The sequence below is a fragment of the Centroberyx gerrardi genome, chromosome 4 (assembly GCF_048128805.1).
Source record: "Centroberyx gerrardi isolate f3 chromosome 4, fCenGer3.hap1.cur.20231027, whole genome shotgun sequence".
Classification (NCBI taxonomy): domain Eukaryota; kingdom Metazoa; phylum Chordata; class Actinopteri; order Beryciformes; family Berycidae; genus Centroberyx; species Centroberyx gerrardi.
This window is the reverse complement of record NC_136000.1, coordinates 23,558,585-23,585,947: the sequence shown is the minus strand read 5'-3', so window position 1 is coordinate 23,585,947 and position 27,363 is coordinate 23,558,585. Positions and strand designations below refer to the sequence as shown.

At 45.3% G+C, this 27,363-nt stretch overlaps 1 protein-coding gene across 1 annotated transcript; it reads right to left on the bottom strand.

Moving 5' to 3' along the window:
- Positions 1 to 106: 106 nt before the first annotated feature.
- On the bottom strand, positions 107 to 27,363 carry fgd4a (FYVE, RhoGEF and PH domain containing 4a). The gene is made up of 19 exons (XM_071896819.2): positions 27,263 to 27,363; positions 23,019 to 23,102; positions 13,617 to 13,772; positions 12,579 to 12,774; positions 9,256 to 9,727; positions 6,766 to 6,855; positions 6,504 to 6,649; positions 5,972 to 6,128; positions 5,489 to 5,627; positions 5,326 to 5,384; positions 5,076 to 5,222; positions 4,348 to 4,520; positions 3,769 to 3,799; positions 3,584 to 3,664; positions 3,305 to 3,430; positions 2,955 to 3,092; positions 2,717 to 2,857; positions 1,616 to 2,300; positions 107 to 291 (listed from the first exon to the last, which is right to left on the bottom strand). The coding sequence occupies exons 1-18, from the start codon at positions 27,330 to 27,332 to the stop codon at positions 2,040 to 2,042; spliced, it is 2,667 nt and encodes an 888-aa protein (XP_071752920.2). The 5' UTR covers positions 27,333 to 27,363; the 3' UTR covers positions 107 to 291; positions 1,616 to 2,039.

Here is a 27,363-nt window from a genome sequence, read left to right as displayed (position 1 = left end):
GTGATAACAAAAGTAAAGACTTGTATCGGGTACTGTACATGTATCAGGGAAAGTCATAGCAGCAACTTGTAAAACTAACAATAAAAACAGGCAAGACCCACTTCCATAATATTTCATCTTGTTTTATTTTCTTACAAGGTACACTTTATATAGGACTGTAAAGTGCGTCGATTCTCAAACCTTTAGGGAGGAGAGGAGGGGACAGTGTACGTAAAAAAAAAAAAAAAAATCTGGCTGTACATTCAGATCTTATAGACGGGGAAGTTTGTGCTCTTGCTTTGGATGTGAATACTGAGGAAGAGGAGAGAGGGGAGAAGAGTTAGAGGGGTGAGACACAGGTGAGCACCAGCATCGAGCATAAGGGGAAATTCTGCAAATGGGAACATGTAAATGAACACACTCACTGTGGATATAATAATAGGCACATTTCCCCCCCCCCCCCCCCCACCCCAAGTCATTCCAGTACTAATGATTGGCTGCATTGCTGTCTAGCGAGAAATAAAACCTACCTACTGCACTTCTTAGTTTACCGTGAATTGGCTGAGAGTAACAGAACAAATCGGGGGATAGAACTTTCTTGTGCTACTTTTCTTTTAAGATCATGCTCATCAATATTCTATAAATTACTTTTAAATAATAAAATTAATTACAGCATTTAAAAACACACATTTACATTGCTCACACCGCCTTGTTACGTCTATGTCTTTGATTGTGCTGCATGGTGGGAAGACACTCCGGCTTCCTCCGACTTTCTCCAAATGCATCTACATAGAAGACCCTGCCACATAAAGACTGATAATAATCCTACTAGCCCATTTATCCTTGATTTGCTGTAGTCAGACAACCATTTATCATTCATCCGCAGTACTGCACGTGACTGAGTGTGTATCGTTATTTATGCTCTACTGGATATTAGAATACACAGGGTTGTCGTGCTGTTTTACTACAAACAGCACTACTCAGTCCTAGTAAAATATGACATACACCAAAGGAGCAGTTTGATTGGACATTGGGCATTCACATTGCCTTCCTTGCATGGTGACATTATGAAGCCTGTAGGTTGAAGCAACTCTACAACCTTCCATGTATTTTGCTGTCAGCTGTCTATGTATTATATTCAAAACTGACAGGATTTGCACGTTATTTCTTTTAGCTTAACGTAAGAAAAACTTAGGGTGGGTGCTACTAATTGCAAGGCAGGCAGGCAGGCAGGCAGGCAGGCAGATGAGCCATGGTGCATCCATAGTTTGATTAGACCGTGTTTGTGCATTTCCACTGATGGGAGAAGTGAGGCAAGACGGGACTATCGTGATGTGAAACTACATGATTTAAATACTCATTGCTGATCATTTTCCCAGTTCTGGAGGCATCTACTCCAATGAAAAAGAGAGAAATACTGAGGATACTCTATATCATACTTAGGTGTTTTTCTATATTATCAAAACAAGGTCTGGAACTGATTATTTCTGTACATTAAAAACACATTTGTTCCTTTTTGACAAAAAAAAAAAAAAAAAAGAAAAGTAACATTTATACTGTACAGGTACACAGAGCTGAGTTATAGCACAGGCAGACAGTGTGTGGGAGCTTAGATAGTTTGATTTGATTCACATACTGTATAGGGCACTGTGTAAGTCTGTGGGTAGTCCGTTTGGCTCAAGAGGAGTCGAGGGTCCTTGAAGACTGAGTTTGAGCTGTCCGTAATAGTGCCTGTGTGAGGGAAGCAGAAACAATCCTGAGGTCCCCCTGCTCTAGTGATGATTGCACCAGAAATGTCCTTTTGCATTCCAGCACAGCTCTAGCAGTGGATCGAAGTTCTTGCGTTCTTGCATGGGATTGTTAAAAACTCCAGGAAGAAATAGAGAGATTAACAGGGAAAGGCAGCTTATCCAGCACTGATTTTCCACTTTGTCTTTGAATGCGAGATCCAAACCCACAAGGGCAGCACAGGGAGTTTCTATGTTGTGTTGGTGCAGCACACATCTGCACATCGTGTCTTTCTCGAGCAGTCCGACAGCCTCTTGCTTTGTACAAAACATCTATGAGCTGTCAGTAGCAGCCTCCTGCGCGCTGATGTTGTCCATCATGCCGGCGCTGCTGTCGTTGGGCTCCGGCACCTCTCCCGTCACCGCCACCCGGATCACCTTCAGCCAGCGCTGCTTGAGGTCCTCGGTTTCGGCGGCGAAGCTGTGGACGGACTTGGACTGGGAGAGGCGGAAGCTGGCCGGAGGGTCGGCGGGCCGGGGGCTGTCGTCCACCAAGTAGCCCAGGAGAGGGATGGTGCTCTGGGCCTTCACATCCTGAGGAGAGGGAGGGTGTGAGGGAGAGAGAGCAGTCTGTATGGATGTCTCTTAAAGAGTAATGTAACACCAAACCCAAATCTGAGTAAAGCCCGACATCTAAGGGTAAAAAGCATGCTATTGAAATTGCCATCTGCTATTGGCTGATCTTTGGTGCCAGGTGATGTCACCTTCTATAGAGTACAGGTGGTGACATCACCTGGCATTTTTCAGTTCATCTAATTGGTTCTGAAAAGGTTTTCGTGAACCCAAGGGTTGTAGGATTATCTCAACCTATAGAGGTTTAAGTTAAAACATGAAAAGAACCAAAATTGGAGTTATTGCAGTGGTCACTTTCCAAAGCAACTTTGCACACATGCCAGCTTTCAATAATCTTTCAGTAATGATGAACTGAAGGGCCGGGGTCGGGCTGTTACCTGCGGAGCTCCGTAGAGGTAGAGCACCAGACACTCCTTCTCAGGAATGACACACCACACCTTCTGCCAGGGTTTGTTCTTCTCACAGTACTGCAGGAAGCCGCACATGATGCTGCTGCCGGTGAACTGGGCCGCCTCGATCTGCACAGGGAGGACAAACACGTAGTAGAACAAGGTCAGTGAAGCAATGCTAGCTCTTGGCTTGTGTATGTGTGTGTGTGTCCAAACATCCTCTCACCTCCAGGATGCCCTTCTTCTTGCCCTCGGCTCTCTCCTCTCCAGTCAGGATGGAGTAGCAGTCTCTGCAGACCTTGTTCACCTTGTTGCCGTCGTACTCGAGCCGCACCTTATTGTCCGAGCATTTCCAGCACACCACCTGCAGAGGCAGAGAACGTCCTTGTCACTTCTACAGTTATCTCTCACTCAAATTAAAATACGTTACATTCAAATGGATGTTGATTTTAAGATAACAGTCAATTAACATGGCATGGATTCTTGTCCCACTACAGAACTCTCCAGAGTATAAAGTGACATCAAGGCTGATAGAGAAAGAAGAGGCACATGATCGCACAGAGGCTGATCACTTACATAGCCACAGGCTCGACAGTGGTGTCTCCGTCTTGTCAGGGCGTTGAAGGACTCTTTGCACTTCATACACATCGTCACCTCATTGTCACGGATCCAACGCGGGGCGCGCTTCCCCAGCTCTGCCGTCTACAGAAAAACACACACACACATCCGCAAAATATATTCAGTACAACCGCAGTGGCGTATTTTGCTGGTGGAAATGGGTTAGACACAGGAGACATTTGACCCAATTAATATGATTTTGGGCGACGTTTTATACTATTTTGAAGCGGCACTAACCGATACTTCCTCCACGTCCTTCGATGCGGACTTGAAGGTCTCATTTTTTTGCTGAAAGATCCCAATGGTCTCCTGGAAAGCCTGAAGGACATACAGACATCAAATGAGCCAGACTCATCCGAACCTGCCTACAACAGCATATCATCAAACAAGAGAATAAGCAGGAAATAAAACATTGTCTGTACCTTAATCCAGTCTGCCTTGTCCTGTTCTGAGCTGAGGAGGAAAAAAAAAAACAGAAATGTCATAATAGTGAAACAGTATATCTATAAGTTTGGTTGTTTATATGACAGTCCTAGTGTTGAACCAGCTTACGAAATACATCTGAGGAACGCTTTTTACGGAATACCAACATAGCGGTTAGCTGTGGTCAAACAGTGTATTTAGACACTTAAAGCATCATGATTTTCTATAGTTCTGGAGCTTGGGTGTAGTTATTCTAAGAGTTAAAATGGTAAAGTGGTCTATATAAGTGAAATTATGTAGGGTGCAAATTATACATCAACTCGGGAGGGTCTGGGACTGAATCTTTTTGGTACCTTTTTACAGCGCTTGCAATTACAGTTCTATACTTATGAGAACAGGAGAGGGATGTTTATATTTATCAGGTGCTGGTTTTAGTTCCAGCAGCCAGATCAGATGTGACATTAAGGCTAGCTTGATAGGATAGGATCAAATTGAATAGAATGGATCCTTCTTTTAATTAAATCTATTCTTTAATTACACTCAAACTACTGGATGTAGCTTGTGTAATGTGTGTGTACCTGGCCTGGAGCTCAAGTGTCCGCTCCTTCCCTGACACCTGGAAGGTGTGAGGATAATCCTCGTTGATCGTCTCCAAGACCTTCATGCCTTCGATGCCGATGCGCGTCCTCACCGTGTATTTGGTCCCTCCCAGGCTGAACTTGGGCACGCAGTACAACAGCATGTTGTTAAACTGGCAGAGAAGGAAACAAAGTAAAAAAACATATGTGTATGCTCTAGAATGACGCAAAAAGTTGCAAAAAGTCAGAGCATAGTGCATGTACAGTAGATTGCGGCACTGATCAACAAGTTGTGGCATTGTAGCAAAATGCAAAAAGTATTTAACACTGCAGCTGTAGGTATAGATTCACATGTGACTGTATGGATAAGCAATATTCTGATTCATCAATTGACACTGGATGTAGTTTAAGTTTAAGCTGGTGCCATTATTTTCTTCCAACAGGTGGCAGTCTTAAACAGAGCCTCTACCTTGAATCATGCAGATGGACACATTCGGCCTCTAGCTAATAGGAAACAGCCAGACGATAATTGCATCATCTGGCAATATCTGTAATTGAGAGATTTGCTCATGTGCCCCCAATGTATCCTAACACAGAGGTGTTCCTGGCATGAAATGAGTCACTTGATTCAATTGACTAGTGCAGATGGAGTCTCACTGCAATCTATTTCCCCGCAATGCGTTCCACCAGACAGGAATATGTTTTCCGTGCTCGGCGGTTTCTCTCACCAGGAAGAGGTATCTCTCCATGGCCGAGGTGTTCCTGGCAGCCAGCTTCAGGATGTGGCCCTCCTTGATGAACTCGTTAGAGGCGTTAACGATGTCCTCCTCCTCGCCCAGCATCTCGTAGATCTCCAGCAGTTTCTTCAGATTCTCCTAAACGAGGATGGGACATTTCATTTTAGTGGGATCTGACTGTGCTGCAGAGGTTAAGAAGCGTCAGGCAGAGGAAGCTGGTTGTATCAGTGTCTCTACTTACAGATTTTCGAATGGCGCTGTTGGAGTGAGTGGCTGCCATGGCAATGATATCTAATGATTCTGGGGAAAAACACAAAGACAGGTGATGGGTAACCTTTAAATTTAACATAATAGACAGTATCTCACTGGAAAAACCTGCCTGGGTTTTCGGTTTTTCTACTTACTCTCTGCATCTCTGCGGTCGGAGTCGTCCTGAGGAAGCTTCTTCAGGTAGTCTTTAAGCAGCATCTCATAGCGAGGGATTCTCTGCACCGGCTCCAACATGTGGTGCTGCAGCGTCAGGCAGCCACACACTTCTTGGCTCTGTCCAGCAATAACCATAAAGCCCAAATATTTTTTTTCAATCTACTTTGTTTCATACACATTTCACACAATATCATAATGCTTTTGCATCGTATTTTGGTGGGACAAAGGTCACAGAAACATACTTATAGTTAACCTACATCATATTCAGCTACTGACAAAAACAACTACTGATACAAAAATGTGAACTATAGTGCTTTGCTGTGCTGTGAAAACTTTGTAGCAGTACATTATTGCACATTACAAGACTTCAGCATGATTCCGTGCCCGTGTCCTTTCTGAATCTCGACCACTCTGTAAGATCTAATTGCAGTCTGCCCGGACTGGATCCTGGCTCACAGTACCTGAATCTCCTGAATGATGGCTTTGAACTGAGGTGAGCGGTCTGTCCACTGTTTCAGCAGCTCCATGGCCTTGTCGAAATTCTTCACGTACTCGGCGTACATCTTCAGGAAGGGCGTGAGCTTCTGCAGGATGTCCCCGATGCGAGGTGTGGACGCCCTGCAGGGAGGGAAGCAGGGTGAATCCTTCACAAGTGGATCACGTGACTTTGCGGAGTTTAACCATAACTTGGAGACCACCAGTTCCCTGTATCGTCACGATCTGTCAGAACTCAATTAATAGAGGAAACTGACCAGAAATGAAACAAACACAAGCAAGCAAGCACGCACAGGCACATGCAAACTCTTCCACCATTTCTTGTAGTTTGTAATGTACTTAGTTTATCTCTTGTTTTTATTATCCTTATGTTTGCGTCCTTTGTTTTCCGTAAAGCCCTTTGTGACAATCATATTAGTTAAAAGCGCTCTATAAATAACAGTAATAATGATGACCACAAATTAAGTCACCATTCATTCAGTGTAAGTTGAAGCTTACCATTCTCCCATGCGTTTCTCCAGGTCTGGAAGTAGGAACTGGCTGTGAAAGGTGTGGATGGAGGTGATGTTGGAGAAGATGTTCTTCACCACATCTATGGGGAATGTTCCTTTACCCGCCTCCTCCATTAGCTTGGCACAGAACAGCTGGTACATAGAAGTGATAAGTGATAAATAATAGGTTTGATTCACCTAGTAAACCGAGTGACATGATCAGAATGCAAAAGTGAATTGGAGCTTCACAGTAGACAGGAGTTCCTCACCTGGTCCAGCAGGTTAAGCCGGGAAACGTAGGCCTTCTCTGTGTGCAGGAGCTCGCTGGCAATCTTATACAGCTTCTGTTCGTTTGTCTCCTGGGAAAATGGCACATGAGGTACAATGGTGAGAATTTTGATATATATGTGTACCACAACATGGCGATCTTATTTCAACAACTTCTAATCATTAATGAATTAGTGAAGTGTGAAAGTGATCTTATTTTATTGCGCTAGAAAGTCAGCAGCATGGTCCATAGTCCGCATGATGACCGTTTCAGTCCAATACTTCACTAATGATGAATAATGGATATTATATTCTACAGAGGTCTTTATTAAAATAGGGCCTTGTATGTTACTCAACACACTGGATGGAATTAAGACAGCACTGACTGGAACACTTAATGCAGGAGTGCAGAACAAAAGTCTGAAGGTCATGGATTCAGTCCTATTCAATATTCACTTCCACATTGTTGTCATTTGCAACTGTAGGTTTCTTTCCATGCTTCTGCAAGTTCCTGTTTGGTTCAAGTCACTGATCTCCTTAGAAGTCAACAGTAAAAACTCACTACTCTCTAAGCTAATAGTCATCAGAGAGCAACTTCTCACATCATGTTGTATTTCCTGCATTTCAATGAGAAAATGTTCATCACAAATCATGACTGTACTCATGCTGCTCCCGGCCTCTGCATGTTCAGTGCCTCAGTGACTCGTACACTGTTCGAGTGTAGCCTTGTTGCATGGCGTTGTGTTGTTACACAGCATGTTAACACTGTGATGTGTGTTATTAGCAGTGGGGTGACGGTGCGGTGTAGACGGGCCTCTCAGAACAGGAAATGAAAAGGTGGAAGAAGGGAAATGAGACCAAATCAAACAAAAGACACAACTCAACATATCAGGCAATAACTTAGTCACATTTGGAAGTCTCCAAACTGTATGAAATTTTTGAAACCATAAATTCACACAGGCATACTCATGTGATGAAGTTTGGGTTTTAGTCACATGCCTAGCCAGTTTACTGACAGAATGGCCATGGCAGCAGAATATTTCACACCACAAGCAACAGTATCACTCTCTCAGTTGCCAGGCTATGAGCCTTGAGGGCAACTAGCTCAGCCCAAGAGCTTCACATTTCCACATCATTCATTATTCAGAAAATACACAATATTGCTTGTTTGGTGAGTTTATTTGAGACTTTTTCTCAAGTTAAAAGTCCAATTTTCTTCATGTTTCTTGAATCTGTTTTCAAATATACTGTGTCTCACAATGAGAATAATGTGCTTCATGATGGTTTTCAAATACTAAGGCTTCATTTAATGGGATATTTCTCTTGAATAAATGTTCACATGCAGAACAGTCACCATGCTGGGTGACAGACAGTAACAGCTCCGCTGAGTGGAGGCACACCACAAAGTCAATTGAATTGCTGCAAACCTGGCTGACTGGAAGGATTTAAGCAGTTGTTAAGGTCCAGTTGTGATGTATTAACTGAAGATAATCAGAAAACTGAAAAATTAATTGATTTTTCAAAATGGAATAACTGTAACATGAACTGAATTTTAACTCCATCCAAAATATCTCCATCAAATATCTTGATCAAAGCATAGAGGTAAACTGGCTAAAATCTAACTGAAGGTAGTAGAGACGTGACTGGTTTAGCATACGCAATGGCTCCATGTCCAAAAAAACAGCAGTGGTAAGTTTCGACTTGACAAAGTAAAAGTATAAGTAGAAGTATGTGTTCAGTATGAGCATTCGACTGTGGAGCCTCTAGCTCAAATGGTGGCATAGCTTAGTACCATTTTGGTCACCTCTCATGCCATAGAGATATACAGTGATTTCAGGCCTGAGAAAGCAGAGAGTGATCTGAACTCCGGATATTTATAATCAGTAGACAACAGCAGGCACCACAGGCTCCCATGGGGGTCCGCCGAGGCACGAATTCAGCTGCTGGAGCGTTCGACATCTGTTCGGCCTTCACGGAAAATAACCCCTCTAGTATGTACTACATCGGATCACAGGGCATGCTCCAGCTGACAGATCGAGACGCACACACACACACCAGCATTGAGTGACACACACACACACACACACACACAGTTTGCTTGTAACTCTATCCTCACAGTGTTGGAGTAGTAGCTCAGAGAAGATCTCCATTGAACTGTAACGCACAGTTTTTGCACACAGAGCTGAGATAAAGAAGAAAGCTGGTTGGCTGGGGCATCATTGTGTCTCTATTGAGGGAATTATGTTTGTCTATCATGAGATATTTCCAAGTCAGAGAATTGAGACAGCAGATACCATGGCACTTCTGCGCAGAGCCCATAAATATCTGACATTGGGGATATAAATACACATGGCACTGGTAAGTAAACATACCAGCAGTTTTTTTCCCAGCATACACAGATAGAAAAATACACTACAGGCTGCAAGACAGAGAGATAGACACACAAACACAGTCTAAAGCTGTACAAAACCAACCAACACACATGCACATACCTTCTGTTCTGCACTCCCTTCTTCTTTGCTGTGCTCACTCTCCGTCTCTGCTGCAGACCCACTGTCCTCATTCCCAGTGTGGGTTTCTGTACCAGTCCTGTCTGTGTGTGCAGGTGAGTGATCACCGCTCTGCTCCGCGCTCCCGTCCCCCATATCTCCATTGACTAGCCCAGCAGTCTCTATCCTTACAGTTCCATTGCTCCTCTCCTCCTTCTCCTTCTCCTTCTCCTTCTCCTTCTCCTTCTCCCTGTCCCGCTCCAGGTCCATCTGGGCTAGCACCCCGTTAGCCGCCGGCCTGTGGGCATCCCGCGGCGTGCCCGGCGCCGAGGCCGAGGCCGAATCCGCCGGCGAGTGGTTTTCCTGTATCCTGTTGCTCTCCGATGGCTTCTGGTAGCCGCGGTGAGCCGGGCTGCAGTTGGCCGACTTGCTGATCTGTTTGAGCGGCGAGCCGTCTCTCTTGTTCTCCGTGTTGCTGGAGGAACAGAGGAAGAGACGAGGAGGAAGTCGGTCAGTGCGGCAAAGAAAAAGTTAAATAACAGAAAAAAACAGAGTAGAGGAAACAGCAGGAGGGGGGGGGGGGGGGGACGGGGGGTGAGGCAGAAAGATTGAGGAGAAAGAGAGCAGGGGTCTGCTCAGGCACGCCGAACAGGGAGTGTGGGGAGCGACGGCGAGCAGCGAGCTTCTGCACTTGTGTGTGAGAGAGTTAAAAATAAAACTGTGGGGATGCACAAACTTCCCTCTGTCTTGTGGGGCTGCAGAGAGCTGAGATAATGCAGGGGAAGTGTGAGAGAGCGGGGCAGCGGAGGAACGGAGGTAAAGGAGAGAGGAGGAGGAGGAGGAGGAGGACAGGAGGAGTGGAGAAGGAGGAGAGGTACAACACTACTCCCTGGAGATACCCTGCTGCCCTACTTCTACACACACACACACACACACATACACACATAATCCATATTGTACACTGTGCTGTAAGATCCTTCTTTCCCTTTCATTCTTCGCTTGAGCATGAATGATATGGAAAAACAATTTGCAGAAGACAATTTGATATACAGCATAGAGTTGGAAGCTGGATTAACACACACACACAGACACACACACACACACACACACACACACACACACACACAATGACCATTCAGTAGCACTACATCCTGTCTTGGCAGTCTATCCAGCTGTTTCCCTGTCTGCGACCCACCGGACTTGTTCTGTACATTGGAGGCTCCTCCTTCACTACAGCTTCCGGTGTTACAGCAGGCAGTAACCTAGTTATCTCATTTCATTACATTTCTTTTCGCTGAAGCCTCAATTCTTTTGCCTGGGCAACATTTTGAACACTTAGAGCATTAGCAATATGCAGCAGAACAACAAAAACAAGAGATACCTGTGATATAATCTTTACTGTAAAACAGTTCTGAGGCAAACAGGCGTCACTCAAGCAGGTGATGTTTGAACTGTTTGAGTTGCGTAGAGTGTCACTGTCCGGTAGAAACAGGAAGTATGTATAAATAGGGGAACAACAACAGGCTGGTGAAACACTCTACAGATGAATCACTTCTGGGCTGTAGGCCACTAGAGGTGTTTCAGTGTGAAACAATATCTTCTTTACCTCTCAGAGGAAGACAGAACACTGCTATGATTGGCTGACATATTAGAGTATATTCAATACTATCGGCAGAGACCGTGAACACACTCCACGCAGAAGAGTTTGCAAGTTCATTCTGTATAGATGCATGCAGCAGTTCCTCTTTGCATATAAATAAACCGTTTGGTGACACAGGAGGTATTCCAGTACATGACAGTGTTTTAAAACAGCCTCTGCAGGCTCAACTAGACAAGCGGCGCATTAAAAACAGCTTCACACGCCATGTGGCAGTCTAGGCTCCTTTAAGGCAGCCAGCGCCATGTGAACCAGATTAGTATATTAGTAGGCTAATTCTGTTCCTGGAGGCTGCGGGGGCCTTTCTCCTCTGTTCCAGGGCCACTAGAGGGCTAATCCTCGCAGCCCCCGCCGGGTCTGAATGGAAAGGATATGCCCGACCTGGTTCCGTGTGGCGAACCTCCAAAACGAAAGGTGAGGAGGAAGCCTGGGATGCAAGGTTAGATTCAGTAGTGACATTTTCTTAAAGTGACCATACCAGACAGAGCTGGTATATCACAGTTGATTCAGTGCTGAGGAATAAGTGGCAACAGACTGGAGTGAATCTTTGGTGCGCTACTGCTGCTGACCGAATGCTTTTGGACTCTGACTCTACTGTATGAGCGGCTGGGACAAGGGCACCATTGTTTGTGCCCCTCACCACCACCCATGGGCCTCCCTAACATAGAGAAGACTGCAGCTACAATCAACACTTGGACTTGCCATGAAAGAAGACATAAAGCTGGAAAAAAAAGAAATAAATACACTAAGCCAACTTTGATCGGTTGCAAAATGTAAGTAAGCCTTACAGAAAATAGATAGTCTATTTATACATGAGAAACAGGATTCCAGATTCAAGTGAAAATCCTTGTAAAACCACAGCCAACTGTGCATTTTAAATCAGCATGTAACTACAAAGCAACGAGATCAGAGAGGCAGACATTAAAGATGAGAGAACAGTTAGCTGTAGAGATCCTACCTCGTTCTCCTGGGTTTCATCTTACAACAGTGAGGTCTGTCCCACAACTGAATGAGGAGCTGTGTTTCCCCCCGCCTGTACAAATCTCCTTTCATCCCCTCGCTAACGCTTTGGCTCGTGAAGCACGGGCTAATCTCCCCTCACTCTGTCTATGGCTCGCGTCTGAACTCGCATCAATGAGTCAGGCTGATGACAGACAGAGAGAGAGGCTTTAATCGAGGACTTCTGCTTTTCATCCTTGAAATAGTGGTAGGAAATGTTGGGAAAGACAAAGTTTTCCGTTTCTGCGCGGTCTGAGACGTCACACACTGATTACAACAGCCTGAATGGGCTCATTCTATTACAAAAGCTATTAAGTGACACGTATTGGAATTATTCGACCCGAACCGATCCATCGTTGTAAAATTGCAAAGCCAGTCACTGACTGTGAGATAATGCGGACCCGTTTTGAGTCAGCAAAATTTTTTCTGGAGCGAGAGCAGTATTGAAGAGCCACTGGTGCTGAATAATAGAATAGAATAGATTGTGCATAGAATAGAGCAATTGCTTAGCCTCAAATCCCTTAACCCCTCAATTCATCTTTACATACTTTCCACTCATTCCCTCGCCACCCTACGCGCCTCTACTTATCCAAAGCAGCGATGGGATGGGTGCCAGTACAGATAGAGGGAATGACATCACACACTACCTTAAAGGTGAAAAGGGCCGTACCTGTTCTCCTCAAAGCGGCTGATAAGGTGTGAGACTTTGGAGTGTTTCTCCCTGGCTCTCTCCCTGGCCAGGCCCCCCACTCCTCCTCCTCCTCCTCCCTCCTCCATGCTGGTTTTAAACGACGGTCTCTGGATGCGGCCCAGCGGGGAGGAGAGCTCCGTCACCGGGCTCTGGAGGTGCGCTGGCTTCGGAGGCACTGGGGAGAAGACAGACGAGGTTCGAGAGTTAAACCATGTATGGATGGAAAGAGAAATGGGTACGTGTACCTTTGTTAAATATTGATTTTGCAGCACAGGAATGATTGCAACTAACAGACATGAGTTGCAGAAATTAGGGGGAATAATTTAAGACGCTGGTGGAAAGAGCCTTAATGATTCGGTGGCCCATGAGGGAATATTTCGCTGTAATGCCAACTTGGAACTGAAGGGGGCAGCACAAGTTATCTCAACTAAAACCCTGACCCCAGACCAAGGACACTGACCTGGATTCAACATTCAAAATGAAAGAGACAGGTTTTTGGCATAGCTTAGAGAACAGGAACAGTTAATTTTTTACTTTTCTGGTACAAACTCTGCTCAGTTCTATTAGAAGTTCATACAGATTATTGGAATTGAAGTTGCTGTTTGATTTAGAGCTGCAGAAGAGTCCGGTGTCTCTCTCGTCTTATCTGCTGAGAATGATTTATGACGGTCAAACAAAAGAGGAACAAAGCTCAGGGTTCACCGTTGTTACATAACTATTTCTGTTTTCACTGCTCCCCTGTGGTGGCGTGAGCGTGTACTTAGTCATACATGCACTGAGTCATGGGTGGCTTGTGAATTATACAACATACAGTGTTTCTAGTGACAGCAGATACGCTTAGAGAGACATTAAACAGTGGGGAGTGCAGGTGAGAAAGCTACTGCTGAGACTCACATATGACTCACACTCTGATACGCTTGCGTCCGGCAGCGTGTGACAATTGTGTCATTTTCTTTCTTTCCCCCCCCACACACACATTGTTTGGCTGTGTCGTGGTGGGCTGTTGCCATTGTGTACCTTGTGGTTTGGGCTGCAGCGGAGGCCTGCTGCCAGAGCCTCTTCCATTGACCCCTGCCCCCCTGCTCTTCTCGCTCGTCCCGCCGCCCGCCCGACTGAGACAAGCCCTCACGCTGGGCGGGCTGCTGTGCTTGCACGATGGGCTGCTGCCTAGAGCTGGAGGAGGGGGGGGGGGGAGGAGAGAGAGAGAGAGGGGGGGAGGGAGAGAGAGAGAGAGAGAGAGAGAGAGAGAGAGAGAGAAAGAGAGAGAGAGAGAGAGAGAGAGAGAATGTCCATTAATACAGAGCAAGACAGGATCATACTGTTGATGATGAACACAAAATGTCCGTAATGCTCACTGTACTTATTCTGACTTTAGGGTTCCCACGCTCACTTGGACATCAAATTCAATGACTTTCAAGGTCTTGTTTTGGTGAAATTCAAGAAATCAGCATTGGTATGTTTTGGGGTAACACTTGACACTGAGGGGTAACACATGACAATGAGGCCTCAAATTCATTGAGGCCTCATTTTTTACTCATGATCTTGCCAAGACAAGAAATCCTGGTGAAATCATACTGATTAATTTGGCTAAAATTTGACAAAAATATCAAGTACTTTCAATGCCATCCATTCACTTTCAAACACTATCAAGAGCTTATTTTGTTTTGCTCAAATCCACAAACTCTCAAGGACTTCCAAGGCCCGTGGGAACCCTCTGACTTTGCCTAAACACACACACACACACACACACACACACACACACACATACACCATCAGCCTCACTGTGTCCCATACAGTGATAAAACCCACAGCCCATCCTTACTTACAGTTGAACTATATTTGCACGTTCAGCATATATTCACATATGAGTGTGCTGAATACACGTGATGAACAGCACTAAGGCTAAATATTTGAGTCCCAGACAGTGCACTTGATTATCCAGCTAATGATCCAGTTGACGATCGGCACTAGTGAGGCTTTACCCAACCAGCTGGCCACAGATGGTACAGCATCAGAGGAGCAGAGTGTTTAGATAGACCAGGCACTAATTTAATGGCTCGACAGACACACAGGCAGAACAGACTGGCAGTGTTTACAGTAGCCTAAATCTACCTCTCTCTGACCCCATGCACACACACACACACACACACACACACACACACACACCAACCTACACAGACATGTAGCCTAGTATGGTAAGCATCCATATATGGTACCATCTTGCCAGGGAGAAAGTAGGTGGTCTCATTATTTTAAAAGCAAAAAGGTTTTCTATTAGTGCATTAGTCTCCATTTACAGCGGTCACTTAAATGGGTGTGTGTGATTTAACAAGTGGCACTGATGCATAGGTTATGTGCAGGAATCGATGCAGCTTTGTTCTACCCTGTTTGTGCTTGACCAACGTTGCATGGATAAACGATCTGTGTGTTGGTCCATTTCCTAGTCTGGAGAGCGGAGCATAAAGCATACAGACTTACACTTTGGCCACAACTGAAACCTGTGACTACTGTTGTTTATGTCTCTATAGTGTGTCCAGTGTTCGTTCTACAGAGTCTACAGCCTGGTCATCCTCCCCGCTGGTGATTTTCCATCTTAGCGATATAAATCATTGAGAAGAAGCCTTAATTCCTTGATACACTCAATCTCTTCTTTTTCAAAAATAGATCAAGCTCTATCCGCTGAAAGGATGTGAAGTTTCAGACTCCTACATTATAAAGTAAGCTAACTCTCTTTCAGAAAACTGTTTCGTGCATGCATGTTACTTGTGTTGAAGTGGTGTTAAAATCTCAAACTGAAAAATATGAAGGATTGGTGTCAGAGTAGAGTGTGGTGTGCACCTCTATTTATAAATGGTACAACATGTATGCAGGCACATAGAGTAGATGTAATTTGTGTACAAAAATGTTGTAGGGAGACAGAGTTACTATACGCCAGTGTGCTGCTCGGAGCCCTGTATTTATCCTCTCTACAGTGATCTTTATCTTACCGATCTTGAAACAGAAAGAGGAAAGAAAACCACAGAATCATATAGTGACAGGTTCTATTTTTACAGCCTGACCGTAATTAAAGACAACAGCTTTAGCGACCGTCTGACTGGAAGCGGTCCCACGCTGCGTTTTGGGGGGCGGGAGCTAACTTTCTAAACACGGCCCCGAAATTACTGATCAATTCTAACGGCGGCCTCAGGAATTCCTCTTGATTACGTGCTTGGCTTCCCCTCGCGGCCACATTAAGGATCACAAGGAAACAAGTTTCGCCTCATATTATACATATTTGGCTCAAACTTGCGTCTCCACCTACACATCGTACTCCACATACGACATTCGTCTTGGGAGATTGCAGAGGGTCCGCTTTCCACAGCCTGGCTCTCTCTCCTGGGGTTGTTATTAACCGTGTCAAACACTGGTCCCTTAGCTGTAAATCACTTCTTTACTGTAGGTTTTCCCAGCCTGAACCAGAGCAAGTTGTGCAAGTATGTTAAGTGTGACAAAGCAAGATAGAGTGTGCGAGATAGAAATAGAGAGATGTACTGTATATAGGGAGATAAGTATTTAAAAATGCAACCATATTTGGCCCAAATCTGCACTATACCAATCGCTCTTTATCACCTGTCTGTGTAGACAAAGTGGAGATCTGATCTAGGATCAGATCGCCCAGCTCAAAGCTTTTATCTGAACCATTAGGGCAACAAAGGATAGGCAGTTCTGTGTCAGCAAACAGTACTACTTCCTTTCTCTGAACCAGTATGTCTGGCAGGGACAGCTGCTCCTGGTTAGTACACAGTACACACACACACACACATGCATCCTCTTGTTAAAACTGGCCTGGCAAAGCTAATCGACCTCCATGCAAATTAGCAGCCATCGCCCTGCTGAAGCAAAAGCACGTGGACATTAAGTTGTTAGGTGGCACAAAGGGCCCCAGTCTGCAGACTTTCCTTCTCTCCCTCCATCTGTATGACAGGGAGGGAGCTCCTGGTGTCTGGGGGGGGCGCGGGGGGGGGGGGACTTGTTGATGTGGATGATATAAACATATGGAAACAGGAGCTTCTGGGGAACAGTGGAGACTCTGCCATTCAGCCTTGTGAGCATGCTCAGTCTGATTTTATATCCTAGTTTATGATATGACAGGATTTTATCGCCAAGTTGTATGTGTCAATATCTTGACACATACAACTTGCACATTTACATTATAAGTGTGCCTGTGCTTAACCCAACAGGACATAGAGGTAAATGATATACTGAGAAATGAAACACTTTCAGGTTCCTATGGCAGCTCGGGAAGTGAGGAGTTGATAAGTCAAAGTGAAACTCAACCTCTGGCTCTGTCCTTGCTTTAAGGATGGCGAGACGTGCTGCCATGGCAACTGGCCTTTTATCTTCCGGAGACAAAAACATATTTTACTACTGAGCAGACTGAGCCCGAAGGCATTTGCTTCTATCCCAATAAATCCAAAACAGCACAGAGAGAGGGGGTGGGGAGGGGGGGGTGGATGAGAAATGCTTCCGTAAAGGTCAGATATCTGCAGCACCGTTAGATGTGGACCGGTGCTTAGTGTTGCTTTGGCTATTTAGACAACAACTATTTGTGATTTAAGCCTCTGGGTTTGTGATTTCCCAAATATCCCCTACACCTATCTAAAATATGAACAGCACCTTCCTTCTCTGTCAGTGAGACAGAAGGATCTAAAGTATCAAAAGCAAAAGTGTTGGAATTAGACTAAACATTCTCCATCCATCCACTCCATTTTCTTTCTGAGAGAATGACCAGAGAATCAACTCTCAGAGGCTTACCCGAGGGCAGCGTGTGTGTCTGTGTGTGTGTGTGTGTGTGGTCAGTGGTGCCTACAGCATTACTGCCACAGACAGCAGTACACAGGAATGCCCTGTTTACTGCCGGCTAGCACAGCACAGGCTGACGGAATGTATCAGTCAGACAAAAATGTCTCTCTCTGCAAAAAAAAAAAAAACACAGTAAAAATAACTGAATGAATCATCCCAGTGCCTACTAACCGAAGGAGCTTAAAATAGTCTTTCTCTTATCTTTATTTTTTTCTTTCTTATCTTACCTAACGGTGCTTTCAAAGAGCAAACGACGCGGTTATTTACCTTTTGCCCTAAGCGTAAAAGTGAACTACAGCGGCCGTCGCTTGGCAAGAGGGCAGGTGCGCCGTTCCAGCTCAGCTCCACTCAGCTCCTCAGTCAGACGCAATTACGTGACTGTTGGAAGACAGGTGTCGGCTGCGCACATGACATCACCGCCTCCCCGGAGCGCCGTCACCTGATAGCGGGGCTGCCTGTCCCACCTGACCTGTCTGCCGCTGCTTACACTCAACGCTCAACTCTTCTCCTCTCCCTCTCCCGCCCTCCCACTAAACCCCCGAGGCAACGTGCGCACCGATACTCCAGCATGAGAGCCGTCGGTAAAAAAAACAACAAAAAAAACCCCCACAATGGCACACCTGTCTGCCTGCGCTTGTCTCCACCCTGCCAGCGCAAGACCGAGAGGCGCAGCAGAGGAGTGTCTGACACCGCTCGAAACGAAAGCTCCGTTTTCTCGCCTAAAAAAGATCTGAGCCCCCACCCCGCGGGGGGACGACACACTCCGATCACAAAGAATGTCTGAGAGAATTCTTAATACGTTCTGCTTCTTCTTAATAAATGGGCGAGCATATTAAGGGAGCTCTGGGTGGCTTCTAGTCAAGGGAGCGCGGATACAGTCACTTCAAGGTGCAGGAGCGAAGACAGTGGATGGAAGAAGTGGTGTCAGAGGGGAAGTACACAAGAAAAAAAAAAACTGAATATCTAATCCAAATCTGTCAGATGTGCCATGAATGAGTTCACTGCTGTTACATCATGGTTGAAGTGCGAGAGGGTAGAATTTATGGGAGCGCCTGACAAGGAAACAGGCTGATAAAATACATTTTTATTGTGCTACAGTGTTATATCAAAAGGCTCAGCCAGTTTCTGCAGCGAAAACATTTTAACACTCTCACAAATCAGGCAGAGAGTCAACGTGGGAACGTGCAATCTTGTCCCGGTCATTCCCACAGATCATCTCAACACAAACTCAGACAGAAAGAGAACAAACATTGACAATCCCAGTGAATTAACTCACCCAGGGCCTCCTGGTAGATAGAGAGGAAAGTAGCTGCGGAGTGTATCCTCAGTGCGTGTTTGTGTGTGTGTCCCAGAGGAGCGCTGGCCGGGGGGAAACTTTAGTGGTTCCACGCGATCTTCCCAGGCAATGCAATGAAGTGACTGAGCGCAGCAAAGGGACTCACAGACCAGCGGAAGACTCCTCCCTCCCTCTCTCTCTCTCTCTCACTCTCACACACCCCCTCTTTAAGTACTAGAAATGGCTTTAAAAAAGTACATAGCGACGCAGATGTACACACACACACACACACACTAGTACACACACCCAAACACACAGATGTTCACATATACAGACAGGCCCGTAGCTCTATTCTGACAGGCCTGAATTGGCTGTGACAGGATATGCAGGCGAGACTCGCGCTGTAATCCGGCAAAATGCGCAAATCTAGACAGGAACGAGAGTGAGTCAATGAATTTATCGTGAAGCTGCCTGGATTCACACACAAATAGCAGCAGTGACAGCTAATTTAAGTGCAGCCACTCCTTCCCTGAATGACGCTCAACTCTGAGGAATGAGGAATACTCATAGTAGGTTAAACTGGTTAGGAAGAGCGAGCGGGTATGAATTCTGGATTTACAGCAAATATATATAGCAGTGTCTTAGGTCATTCAGTGAAAACACACTCTCATAAGAATGCACAGACACACACACACACACATACTGTACTGTACCTTCCAGATACAACTTGATGAAAGTGTTTACCAGATTCCTCTTGCTGCTAAACTGATTTGTTTTAATCCGTTCATTAAAGAAGTAAACAGAGGAAGCACGTAGCAGAGAAAGGCGATGCGAGTAGGCCTATTAAAGTGTGAGAAAGAGAGGCAATATGGGAGAGCGAGAGAGAGAGAGAGGGGGGGGGGGGGGGGGGGACTGAGACATACTGTATACAGGCAGCCGGATAGATGCAAACACAGGCCACCAGAAGAGGACAGACTTGTCTACCAGCTAAGCGCAGCTCTTGTTCTGTCTACCCGGGGCGTCAGTTCATCTGATCAATGATTAACAAACACCATGTTAAAACAGCCTGTGGCACCATGCACCCATTCTCTTGTCTGTCTACTAAACGCAGAATGAAGCCCAAAGCCTACAAGCTATTATTCTAAACCACTATTCCATCAACGCTCCCTCCTCAGGCACATTTCTTGGGCAAACACTCAAGGCATATAAACACCAGGGCCAAGACAAACCAGTTGACGATCTCAGTAAATAACCACAAACTAGGGAAAACTTGTGATCTCAAGTGAAAAATACAAAGTCCAAAATTCAAATGAAAATGAAACAAGGCTCCTGAGAACAGACGCACGCACACGTTGTACCTTTTGCAGAAGTCTGTACGGGGAACTGTGACTTGAGCTCCTCCATGTTCTGTATCTATTCTGTGCCGCAGAGCTGCTCCCTTACGTCTGAGTGTGACAGTCAAGCCGAGAGTCGCACATCTGAGTAAACGCTGCTCTATAGCGCTGTACATCAACTTTGAGCCGTCAGACGATTACAGACCAAAAAAGAACAAAACGCAGGAAACCATTTCTAATTTAAATCACGCTGTCGGCTATAAATGGTAAATGAATGGTAAGCATAGCTCGCGTCAGCTCCTGATTTGTACTCTGTGGGTGTGTGTACGGTATGTGTGTGTGTGTGTGTGTGTGTGTTCATCTACGTGTGGCTGCATGTACACATTCACATACACACGTGCGCACCGCTGCGTGCACACGGGCGTGTGTGAGCGGCGCAGGATTAGAAGGAATGACAGGTATTATTTTTCTCTTTCAGTAAAACCAGTCTGACCAGTAGGGATTCCACTCGCTAAATTCTCTCTCAATTGCCTTCAATTAAAAGCACAGAACTCCAGTAGTGCAGCGAGCTCAGTTCAGTTCATTATCATGCATGAGACAATTGAAACACACATCCATGTTTTCAGGAAGGCTGAAGACTAATCCTCCTGAAGCAAAACCACTGCTCAAAAAAAACAACATTGTGTAATGATGACCAAAATTGCAATGTCAGACGATTTCTTTGCCGCAGCAAAGTCAAAACTCAAGCTGACACATAAAGACAGAGTTCACATGAGTCATCAGTGAGGCTGACGGCGGCGTTTGACCTCTGACCTCAACCAACCGTACAGAACTGCACTCTCCCTCTTCCTCATACACATCAGTGTTTCCTAAGTATGTGTCCCCAGAAGGAAAACCTTTCAGGAATTCAGAAAGACAGACAGTTTTCCCCTCGATGCCCATGTATTTCTGATATTTTTACAATGCATTGATCAGTGGTTTGGATTGGTCCCGTGAGTCATTTTCAATGGGAGTTGGTGACACATAGCACTGCGTGACGGGTGTGTGAGTCTACTAATCAAAGATGAGCTGATTCTATTGCATGTACTTTGTTATTCAATCAATGTTTACTATTTTCTACGTGTTGGAGGCAACGTCAGCAGTCAAAATAGATTAAGGCAGAAAAAAATAAGGTTTCTGTAGGATCCTGACTGTTAAAAGCATTGCTGACACAGTAGCGGTGGGCAAAATACTGAGGCAAATGCAAACTACTGAGACAAACATAACACATAAACAGCTGCTTCTCACCTTACATAGCCACACACAAGGACCACATACACAAGCCGACACACACACACACACACAACCTGACAGTTTCTGCTGCCCTACATTAGTCGACGACATTAGAGAGTGTGTAGTTACACGTCTGGCTTCACGTCTACTGTAGTACACAAAGCCTTCATCACGGCCATAATGCTGGCACTGTGTGTGTGTGTGTGTCTCTGGGTGTGTGTGTGACCCAGTGTAACAGGGCGACAGCTAACCATTATGGCAAGACACAGGGATTAGCCGTTTCTGTTGAACCACCCCAGACTTTCTTCAGATTAACCCCGCCTCATCCCCTAATCCAAGGGCCAGCGTGAGATTAGAACCCCAGTCTGCTCCGCCATGAGGCACGGGGCAGCCTGGGACACACCGCGGGAGAGAGGCAGACACACAATACTGTACGGGGAGGCGATTAACGGAGAGAGAGAGCGGGAGAGAAAGTGAGGGCGGTACGGGAGGGAGAGAGGTAGAAAGAGAGAGGTGAAGATGGGGAAATGGAGTGGGCAAAGAGCAAGAGAAATGCTGAGGGAGACGGCTTCGAGACAGCTTGAAGAAAAGGAAGGAGAAACAGAGAGGGAGGAAGAATGGGGGGGGGGGGGTGAAGAGAGACAAGCAGAGAGAGGACAAACAGATGAGAGGCCAGATGTACCCAGGAAGAAAGGGAGAGGATGGATAGAGGGATTAACAGGGGAGAACGAGATGGGATAAAGAAAGAGGAGAGAGAATGGAGAGAGCAAAAGAGAGAAATGGGCAGAAACCGGGGGCCGAGGGGAAGTGCTCATTCATCACAGAAATGCACACGCACACACGCACACACACACGCACACACACACACACACACACACAGTTTGATACAAAAATAGAGCAGAGACCAGCAGCTCTCTTCACACCCCTGCATCGCTGTGAGCTGCAGAGGAGAGTGTTTTTTCTGCCCTTCACAGCATCCTCTCTCTCTCTCTCTCTCTCTCTTTCTCTCTCTCTCTCTGCATATCAGCCTCTTCTTAAAGTTCAATTCAGTGAGGCCGAATTCATTACCTCACTTAAAGAGCTGCAAGTCCAGGATCTCAGTCAATCTGGTTTAAATTTAGAAAGGAGCGAAAGGGCACGCTGTAAACTCCTGTCGCGATATTGATTTCGAATGCAAATGTGAACAGCTCTCCTGCTGTGACTCAGAAGCGGTGACAGACAGGCACAAAAAGCGTTGCATCGTAAGACGGCTTGTGGCAGCACTACCTCCCACACACACACACACACACACACACACACACACACACACACACACTGGGTTAGGTCAAGCAGCAGTAAAAATGGACAGTGTCGTCACCAGCAGAAGATAGATAGATGCAAACCACAGAACAGAACATCCTCTTCATCTACACACAACTGAGCTCTGAATAGCTTATAGCCATCGATGGCATATCTAGACTAGCTTTTTCCCCACAGTGCATCACATGAGAAACAGATTTGGGAACAGAACAGGGCTTGTAAAATTGCATTTTGCAAAAGATGCAAAGAGGGTGAAAGGGCTAAAAAAAAAAAAAAAGGGAGATAACGAAATAACTAACTTGAAAGAAGAGAATGTAGCAAAGTGAGTGAAAGCAGAGCAGCGGAAGAGGAGGCAGAAGGCAGCGAGGTGAGTGAAGTGAAGGCGATGCTTCCTACCTCTGGAGTGTTCGATTTTCACCGCCACGCAGGCCTCCTCGTCAGCGCTCTCGGACTGGAAACAGCTGGCTTTGCCTTTCTTCTCTGCAACGACAGAACACAGCGTTCACTGAGCACACTGCCGTGCGGCACGGGCGACCGGGCGGTTACTAGAGAGAACATTAGGATATTTTAAGATTCAACCCGCATCTGAGGGAAGAGGGGCAGGAGCCTGATGTAGTTCCAGGCAGCGGCATGATTTATTTAAGAGGGGCACCGGCTCGACGGCGGAGGGAGAGAGGGGAAGAACGCGGAGATGGAGGGAAGAGGGGCGGGAGAAAGCGTGACATGCCGTCAAAGGTTATTTTGCATAAACAACAGCCAAGACAGTCTGCTGGACATGCATGGAGCCGGAGATATTCAAATTCGGGGGCAAAAGCCGCTGCTACTTTGGACCGCTCTAGTGCTTGCTGCTTTTAATGGGATCAGTGTTGGTAGTAGTCTCGTATTTGTTTTGAAAATAAAAAAGGAATATTCCACCCCTTGGAGATTGAAAGTCTAATTAGTCTGACTGTGATATGTAGGGCATCCTCTATGGGGAGAGCTAACAGTCTCTCAACATAGCCATTTAATATGCACATAAAAGATTAAAGAGAAAATAGCAACGGTAGTAAAAAACAATGATGGGCCCACACAGTATGGTGTATTACTCCCCCCCCCTCCACACACTTACACACACATATAACTCAGACACAATTAAAAAGACACGCACACACAACCCCACCATACACAACCACACACACACACACACACACTCCTCTGCTCTTATAGTACATTCAGATGATGAGCGACAAAGCTACAGGAAGTGAGTCATTGTCAATGGGAGCTACACACACGCAACACACAGCACTGTGTGACTGGTGTGTGAGTCTACTAATCAAAGTTGAGCTGACTATTGCATATGCTTTGTTATTCAATTCATCATTTATTGTAATCTCCATGAAACACTTATTATTACGTTATTATTTCACTTACAATAAAAAACACACAAGCTCATGAAGACATTGACAACGTCCATATTGTGGCTGGCTATACTTGCCTGGTTTGTAGCTTTGTTGCTGGTAATCTGAAGGTAACATGACTGTCTTGAATAACATGGAGGCCCTGCTGCAACCCATAGCAGTGTGTCACAACAATACCAGTCAGCACAGGATGTATGTGACATACAACATGACAACACTGGACCAGTGTTACACTCAGACCGCCATGATGGCGTGTGAACAACAATGCCACGTAGAGGAAAAGTGGGCAAACTCAGTGTGGGGCCATGCACACGGCTGAGGGGAGGTACAAATGACTTTGTGTGTGTGTGCGTGTGTGTGAGTGTGTGTATGTGGTGGGAGTGTATAATATCCTGGCTCAGGGATTAAAGGAGGGCTTTCTCCACCCACCATCTGGACTCCTCATGACAGGCCTGCCTGCTGTTCACACACACACACACACACACACACACACACACACACACACACACACACACACACACACACACACACACACTTACTTACTTTACGGTGCAGTCGTTGAACCCCAATCTGTTGTCTATGTTCCCTATTCAGGGCAGTGAGTATAGCAGTATAGCACATATACAAGCAGCTTATCTAAAGCATTACATACATATCAGACACAACACAGTAACTCAACTGTGACCCTCACAGACTCCAGGCCATGTGACCAACATCATCATATGCCTATTGTTTCCTCAAGTGGGGGATGTGTCACTATGGCAGCGGTGAAAACACACCCACGCTCAAAGAAGAAAATGGCACATACTCATACGTGGCAGCACCTTAAAAACGATGCCAAGCCGATATGAAACCAGCTTCATCAGGGATGTTCAGGTTGTTTGTTTCTGAGATAGCACTGCAGATGCAAGAACACAGAGAGGGGAACCCAACATCTCCCATGATGCTGTCTTGGTGGGGGTAGAGTCCGTTGGTCCACCTACTGGTCTGACTCCAAACTTCCTCTTCCTGTCTGTCAACTTCCTGTTTTTCCAATTCTGGATTCTTAGCATAACAAGACTCTGACCAGACTCACATAAGCACACTGCTGCCTGAAAACACATGTGTGCACGCACACACACACACGCACACACAGACACAGTAGAAAGGATTTGGGAATGTGACCCACAGGTCATGGTGAGGCCTGAATACTGAAACAGTGATAGAAGCACATCCATAGCTGCCATTCAGTTCAATGTGAGTCTTGAAAAAAATGATGATGGCAATGACACACCGAGGATGGAGAGTGAAGTTGTAAAAGTAAAGCAGTGACTCAAACTCTGTGGTTTAATAAGGAGGAATAGGCAGACAGATGATCTACAAATTAGGGCTGCCAAGATACTGTTGTGAAAGAAAACAAATTCTGAAACTCTCTGGTCTAATAAAAAATTATTATTATTCTGCAGAAAGCGCAACCTTAACTTTGCAGGAACTGAGAAAGCAGGTTGATTTCCCCCACCAACATCCATGTATTTCTGTCATTTTACAATGTATGGTTGATGGTTTGACTCATATCTCCCACTCGGTGTCATAAATTATGAAGTGTGTCAACACAGGTGAGAAAAACTGCAGTAAATCCACCAATGTCAGCAAAAAAAAATCTAAATTATCAGTCATATTCATAGTAATGCAACCAACTGTACTATGAAAAGCGAGTACTGTTTATGGTTGATTTTAAATTCATAAATAAAAATGATTTTGGATGTGGGCGTCCCAACGAGTTACACACCTGAACGCTTCCAAGTCGTAGCAACAAGATGTCATCTCATTCCTTCGTGACTTTTGATATGACATGAATGCGGCATCAGTGTGACACTTACGGTGGCCACGGTGGCTGCCACCGCACCGCTACATGACTCGGTGGTTTGGGTTTTGTTTTGATACTGTAAGGTTCGAGCCTCCTCAAAACCACAGCAGCATGTCCTCCTTGACAGCCGTGACCCGCTTCTGTAGGACAGTTAATGGACTGTGGCATTCATCACAACTTCACGACTGTGTGTGTGTGTGTGTATATATAGTGTATATCTCATTATCTATGTGTGTGTTGTAAACAAACCTATTATCGCATCAGTCCATCTCCCAGACAGCCGTGTGGAGACAGCAGCTCTGTCTCTGTTTACATATAGCTGCTCTATAGCAACTTGGTTCTTAGTTGTAGCTTTGCTGTGACTCACCAAATAGGTTCTGACCTGTATCACAGCATCAATCAACAGAGAAAATGACTCTTTCTTCATCATCAACAATCTCCCCTTCGCTACGCTTCTTCACTCCTCCTTCAACCCCACTTGTCTTGCTTTTCTCCAGCAGCGTCTGCAGTGTTTCACTAGTATAAAGTGTCTGCATTATACATCATGCATCACATACATGACCTTTTGAAATTCACATCAGAAAAAGTGAAGTCAAGTCTTTTAAAGTGTTTGCTTCAATGTGCTCTGATGCTGCTGTGTAGATACATTCAATATATTTAAACATGAAATGGGTCTGAAGGTTTTCAGTGGGCAGTAGAACACTCTCATCTTTGTTTGGACCATTTTTGATTATAAGCTATGAAAAGACAACAAAGTACAAAAACAAACACTGTTCTGCCAAAGGCAACCGAAAACAGTTCACACATCGTCTGGGCTCAACTCGGCTTCCCGGTGCATTGCGTGCAGACAACACCCATTCAAGGCTGTTATTCCCAACCCAAAACACATTAAATGCTTCAAACATTTAATGTATTTTGGGTTTGTAACCAGCTAAGACTGTGGCTTTGCAATGCAGGTTGTACTTTACTGCAGTACTCACTTTTGATTTTTTCCTTGATTTTATGCTGCCACTCATGTATTGTAGTTACATTGGTGTTTACATGTTTATAGTAATTTTGAGCAAGACAAATTCATTTAGCTGCAATGTAGGTTTTGTTCAATTTATCTATTCATGATTGACAAAATAACCCAACTGCAAGAGGCACACTGCATGTTTAGAATGTTTTCTAAGTGACTGTAGTTAGCACAAAAGTGCATGTGTGTGTGTGTGTGTGTGTGTATCTGTTTAAACCAGTGCTTCCTCCACATTTTTTGCTTAGTGACACCCTGACAGTGTTTACAACATGTGTTAACACGGAAGCCAACACAACTGCTTTTGTCTATTTAATGAGAGAGGAAACACTGGCACATACGCATGTCTGAGGAAATTAATCACACACAAACATCTCCACAGTACCTGAGTGACCTCCTCTCCAGTAAGGCTGGGTTTTCCCCGTCCCGTCACTCACACGGTATCTATCCTCCATCTCGGAACCACTTCAACTCAGTTTTAAAAAC

Bases quoted from the DNA above. Each gene is read 5' to 3' on its own strand.
- fgd4a (XM_071896819.2), bottom strand. From the start codon at position 27,332: ATGGAGGATAGATACCGTGTGAGTGACGGGACGGGGAAAACCCAGCCT. The intron at 4,521-5,075 runs GTGAGAGAAACC...CTTCTCTGCCAG, and splicing joins TGGAGAGATACCTCTTCCTG to TTTAACAACATGCTGTTGTA. The intron at 3,800-4,347 runs GTACACACACAT...TTTCCTCCTCAG, and splicing joins ACACTTGAGCTCCAGGCCAG to CTCAGAACAGGACAAGGCAG.